Below are 6,390 nucleotides of genomic sequence, written 5' to 3' on the forward strand. Positions count from 1 at the left end.
TCAGTGAAATCTTTATTTACAGCAAGTTAGATGTACAAAACCAAAAGAATATACATATATGTCCCCTCCAGAACAGGTAAACCGCTCAGCTGTTTGCTACAGGATGCTTCTTTTTTTCTTCCTTCTATCAACATATTTCTCATTTTTCTAGGTCTCTGTTTGGCTGTTCAAAACCAATCCTAACATCATGTTAGGCTGTTATGTCTTGAGGCCCTTTTATTATGGATACATAAAACACAGTAGTTGTTTAATAAACACCCTGGGAAAAAAAATTAAAAAATACCACCAACGCTTACAGGTATACTGTTATATGTGAGCCTTTCACCCAAAACTTTTTACATCATTTACAAAATATCAATCAAAATAATTGCTTTTGCGGTGGGTCAACCTCTTTAGTAGTGCTAGTGGTCTCAAAAAGTTATTTGTGCTCTGTCTGTTCCGGATATTTTTGTTCCCTTTGCCTCTGAAAGTAGCCTATATTAAAACTAGTTATACACTCTATATACAGTCTCACTGACATTCAGTATTTATCTGATCAGCTACAGTTCATGTATTCCTTTATAATCAAATCAGAACAATTCCTGAAAAGTCAGCATGTCTAATAAGCAGAGTTCCACAGCAAAGATCTGCACTTTGGATATCAGTCCTGATTTTTTTTATCTATAGGAGGCCATTCCAAAACAATGGAAGATATCCGGATTCTTTTCAGGGATGCCGCACCAGATTAATAATCCTTACATCTTCAAAACTCAGTCTTGAAACGTATTTCTTAAGTCCAGTTGCTTCATTTATTTGCACAAATCAGTTTTAGATCCGCTCTACTTTGGCTCCGGGCATAAAAAAAAAGAAACAACAAAACATTCACAAACGTGCCACCAGTGTCTGACTTGATTTTATGGTGAGAAATCTGATTCCTCTGTCTAAAAAATCCTTTTAAGGGCGAAAGAATCTCATGACTTTGGACCTCACAAAGCGGATAAAGGATTTAGGAAACATCTCTTTGGATTCCTGAGAGGTGTAGTTAAAGTAGTTCTGCGGATGAGCCAGCACATCAAACAATGCTTTCATCAGCTTCTTGTCCTGACAGAAAAATACAGAGAGAAGTTGTTAGAACACCTAAATGTGAGAAATAGTCTTTGTTTCATATGTGTCCAGTAGACACATCCTTACGAGATACTATTGACTGTTCAGTTGGTTATTGGAGATTCAGTGGTCAAATAATAATACTCTTATCTGTGCAGTAAACCCTTTATAGGACACTCAGTGAAATACTTTGAAAATCCAAATTTCAAGCTAATAGTATTATTGGAATCCAGGACAAGACCTTATTACCTTTGGAACAGTCAAAAATATAGATTTTCTGATGGCTAAAATGAATGTCAATGTAATAACAAGAAAAGCCAAATAGACCAAATTTATTAAGAAAAATAACAAAAGCGCTTCTATAAGAAATTCATGAAAAAAAGTCACACATTTTTTGGTACAACATACCCTTAGAGGCATTAATGCTGATACTGGCACTTACATTTTTTAGTTTATAGACCTACGTATAATTGTTAACTAGGCTTGTTAACTTTTTACTTTAATTTTTAACTTTTCAATTAGTTTTAATTTAATCATCCAAGGGCTCATCTAATTGGTCAAATGCCAAAATAAGATGTACAGCCATGTAGCAGCATCTTTGCTGAATGGCTGGATATAGATCTTTTGCTTCTAGACCTCACTGAGGGATGGGGGAGAATCCATTTGTAAGGGGTATGTTAGTGATCAAAAACCGTAAATTGCCCTATAGATTTAAAGATTTAATGGAACAATTAATGACGAATATTTATCAAATTAATGCTAAATTTTACAGAATTGAAATTGGCAAGTGGAAACCAGAGATGCTTTACCTTTAGAATTTCCTGATGATTCACTGATGCATACAATCTTCCATCTCTCACTATGTCTTCAATCAGCTCCTGGTAATCCTCTGGAAAAACAAAAATACAAAAAAGCAAAGTTAGAAATGGTAGATAATTTTATTTAAGAATAAATTAAGTCAGTGATAAAAAAAGGAATAATTGAAGAAGCCAGAGAAAATGTGAGTCAGTGTGTCTCTATTCTATAGTATTCTATTTAAAAATAGCTCTTTCCCATGTTTTTCATTTCCATTTCTTAAAAAACACTTTTAAATTGAAGTCATCCTATTTATACATCAATTAAAAATATACATATTTTATATTTCTTAATAAAATACATTTTGATGTGTGCGTTATTTTGCTATTTTTACCAGCAAACGAAAAACACAGCATAATTCTTTAAAGCAAAGCAGTTGGTTTTTGCATTAAAACAGATCTGTGAAACATCACTGTTGCAAAACACTTTTATCTTATAAAAATACAGAAATGCAGATCAATAAAATTTTGGGTCTGCATAGAATCGTATTCAGCAACAATGATAGAATAAAAACAACTTTTTCACCAAAACATGCCTGCCAACGTTAATGAAAGGTGCTTTCAGTTAAAATCACTGGGTGGTTGTGCTCTTTATTATGCAATCACAGTAAAAGCAGAAACATTTCTAAAGAAAGACCAACACTTTGCTGTTCTTTCTAAATCAACTAAACCTGCAGACAGCAAATTTCTGAGGGCTACATCCCACTTTGGACAGCCCTGATTGAGAGTCAGCTTTCCATCACCGATGACTTTAAAAGACAAAATAAACAGTTTAGTCTTACCATCATATGTGACGTATAAAACCTGGAAGCCCTTTGCACTGTTTCCCTCGTTAGACCTGAACTGTATCCACAGTCTTTTGGAGCGGGACGTGAAAGCGATGGGTCGCTCGTAGGTTTGACAAGTCTCATAAGTCGTCACAGAATTGGGGAGAGCTGTGAGTTAAAGAGGGGGAAACACGGGAGAATCTCCTCAAGTAAAACTGGAAAAATCTGCTGGAACCATAAAGATCCTAAGAGTTTTAACAAGCTCTGCTTTCTAAATCACCCAAATATTTGTATACATTTCTGCTCCCTTTGCTTTTAAATGGATAGAATTTATTCTAAAGAGATTTTCCATTCACCTTTAGTTTTCCTTAAACTTCTAAACGCCTAAAGCTATCTCTACAATTAAAACTTTGCAGTTTCACACCAACCAGTAAGACTTACAGCTTTTTCTCATCACCAAGTAGTCTCCACATTCGTCCTCCATGGGGAGGTAGATTTCAGGCACAACAATAAGAACCCGGCGTTTGGGTGGTGGGTTGATGGTCCAAGTGCACTCGATGTTTGCTGGATAGTTCCCAGGGTAGTTGGGAGACTCGATGTAGCCAGAAAACTCGCCCAGCTCTCCACCGCAATCCCGGTCTGTTAAGAAAAACAGACAGACGTGGGACACATTTCTTTTTTTTTCTTTCATATTTGAGGAGGTTTTATTGCTGTTATGTTGTTGATTTTGCAGCTTCTTAGGGACCCCTGCTGGCCTGAGGAGATTCATGCAGGAGAGGTTTACAAAAGTAGCAATTATGCAAAACCAATATTAAACCTTTAAAGTTTAACAATTAAGTCAACAGACAATGCTTTATTTAAAGTGATTCATCATTTCGTCCTCTAGTGTTAATTAGATAGGTAGATCCACAGAATAATAAGGTTTTTGCTGTTTGTGTGCAGAGAGATCCATTTACTTCTACAATTAAAATGAGTTACTTCCCTATGAAAAAGCCCCCATTTACCTTAATATATGCATTTAGTTGTCATACATAACTTTGGCTTAAAATTAAGTGATATTTTATATCTTTACACCTTAAGTGAATTTCTTCTGATGTTAATATCATGTTGCTGATTAATTTATAGCTCAGACATCCCCTTATTTCTGCTGCTAACTGAACCATAGAAGATGGGAAAAACAATTCAAAATTGTGTCAAACCTCCAAATTTACTAAATTTACTAAAAAGACCAGGTGGAGATGAAACAAGTATATTAACAGAAAGTAAAGACCTTTATAGAATTAATAGGGAAATAAATACAGAGTAAAAAGTGGTGCTATCTTTTTAACAAACATTAAACAGGGACTGATATTTCTGAAGAGAGGCACATTTTGTCACAAAGTTGATTCATTGCACTAATATAATTGTCTATCATGCAGAGGGTAGCCATGATCAATGATAGGACCTCATATAAACTTGGGCCCACTCTGACTGCTCTGCTGTTTCAGTGTTTGCAGCCGTAAATAAACACCTACTTTTGCACTGCATGATGTTGGTGGATCCATCAAAGTCGGTAGAAGTGTTCCCAGGACAGGCGACGCAGTAGTTCTGGCCGAACTCACCCTGGTAAGTGCCCGTTGGACAGCGGATGCAGCGATGTGTGCTGGTGTTGTAGTAATGACCAGGAGAGCACTGGACTGCAGGAGCCAAAAATAATAAAACAAGATTGTCAGTTCATACAAATCAGTAGAGAGGATCTGATACCCGTCGCATTTACTAATTTAAGTCACAGAAGCATATTTAATTTGGACGGCTGAACAGAGCCACTTTATTCTATTTACATTTGGAATATAAAGTAAATTATTGCCGAAGGAATTACTTTTCAGCAATGCACAGAAAATGCACAGTAGGGGGCAGCAGAGCTCCTATTGACACAAAGGAGCTCTGCTCCATATATAACTTTCATATATTTAGAACTCCTTTTTTATTTTATGTCATAGGTTTCAGCCTGTTTTTGCTCAGTCATCCACCTACACCATGAATTTATGTCGTAGCTAAGCTAAACCAAACATGAGTTTATAGACGAGAGTGGCTGAAGACTCAGGCACCTTTGGTCTCGCACTCCTGGAAGGAGACAGCACTGCTGTGTTTAGTCACCAGGTTCCCTCCGCACAGGAAGCAGGTGGTCCGTCCCACTTCTGGCTGGTAGGTCCCCAGTGGGCAGGGGAAGCAGGGGACAAAGCCGTCATGAGAATACTGACCGGGTGGACATTGACCTGGACGGAAACACAAATAAATATCTGGTTGGATCAGACTTTAGACTGCTAAAAAAACTAAAACCTTTGATGAAGATGCAATGTGGTTAGTGTTGGCCAACAGTTTATGTCTTTTAAGTGTAAGACATGATCTTAGGTTATGCGTGTATGATAGATTTGAAAAGAATGTCATGTCCCATCTGCGCCTTTCCTTCACCGTAAATCCTAAATGACTGATACAAAGTTGGCGTCAGCTGGTGTTTAGTCTGTCCAAGCAGATTGGAGCTGAGATTCAGAGATCATGGTGAGTCCCTCGGCTTAATCTCAGACACAAAGGCGAAATTCAAAAACATCTTCATCACCTTAGTTCAAGCCTCTTTGGGTTTCCACAAAGAAAAAACATCTGCAGAGAACAGAGATCTTTATCATGGCACCAATGTTTCCTGTGAGTGCCTCTGATTTACAAAACAGCTACTATGGTCCCTTTGTGACTGTCTGACACTTTATCAGCCTTTTCTGCTATTTGTTTATTTTTTTTAGGGCGAAAGGTAATACATCAAATTCCATGTGAAGTCAAAAGCAACACAGTGGAGCACTTTAAAATTCTCTTATTGTCTCCAGAAACCCTAAAGAACAAAAATGCGCTGTTTGCTACCATAGTTTAGATGGGTAAAAATAATAACTGATAATAATAACTGATTAATAACATAAAGGCAATAGGTATTAGCTGAACATAAAAAATAAAATAATGGAAAATTACTGATCTAGTGGCTGAAGGTGAGCAATTTGCTTCTTCAAGTGACACAATAATATTTTGAAGAGGAAGTGCACATGTTGAACATAATCCAGAGGAGGCTGCAGTATGAAAAGATATTGAGCTTTTAAGTTTAATAACTTAAAATTTGCATTGTGTGCACTCCATTTTTTTTTTTAGTGTTTTGCTCTCAATGAGCCAGATGTTATTGTAATGTTTAAACTGGTCTTAATCATAAAGTTCTCCTGACTTTCTGAAGATATGACTATCTTAGATACCTTTTATTAATACCCAGCTATTTTTGTTTGTTTTATTTAGCTGAATGCAACAATCTGCATACAAAAGCATCTGAGGTACCTGTCTTATTTTGATTTCTACTGCGTGCAAAGGTTTCACCTGGATTTTCACCTTGAATCCTGGAATTCAATTAGACATGAGCTGGTGTGATTCCCACATATGAAAACCTTCAGCAAGAGATATGCATTTTTTTTTAATACAGCAAAATTGTGATAACAGCCTAAATACTATTCAGGAATAAAAGAAAGTCAAAATTCCTACTATGACAATTATGTCAGGGTTGGGGTTTCTTTTGAGCCCTCCTTGTTTGAACAAGGAATCTTTATTGGAATCAAGGGTCTGAACCAGCTGCCGTATAGTCATGGTACTCCTGCTGTATATATATATATATATATATATAT

General features: G+C 36.4%; 1 protein-coding gene across 6 annotated transcripts in view; it reads right to left on the bottom strand.

Moving 5' to 3' along the window:
• Nucleotides 1-6,390, bottom strand: part of scube2 (signal peptide, CUB domain, EGF-like 2) — a 20,554-nt gene continuing 14,164 nt past the window's right edge. For all 6 annotated transcript variants that reach the window (XM_015376000.1, XM_015375996.1, XM_015375997.1 and 3 more), the window contains 6 exons: nt 4,792-4,959; nt 4,219-4,380; nt 3,146-3,343; nt 2,720-2,872; nt 1,893-1,972; nt 1-1,080 (listed from right to left, as the gene is read on the bottom strand). In XM_015376000.1, coding sequence (XP_015231486.1) covers nt 934-1,080; nt 1,893-1,972; nt 2,720-2,872; nt 3,146-3,343; nt 4,219-4,380; nt 4,792-4,959 — 908 coding nt within the window. In that variant the 3' untranslated portion in view covers nt 1-933. The remainder of the gene's footprint in view (nt 1,081-1,892; nt 1,973-2,719; nt 2,873-3,145; nt 3,344-4,218; nt 4,381-4,791; nt 4,960-6,390) is intronic.

This window comes from Cyprinodon variegatus, unplaced genomic scaffold (assembly GCF_000732505.1).
Source record: "Cyprinodon variegatus isolate N-32 unplaced genomic scaffold, C_variegatus-1.0 Scaffold128, whole genome shotgun sequence".
NCBI classification, from domain to species: Eukaryota; Metazoa; Chordata; class Actinopteri; order Cyprinodontiformes; family Cyprinodontidae; genus Cyprinodon; species Cyprinodon variegatus.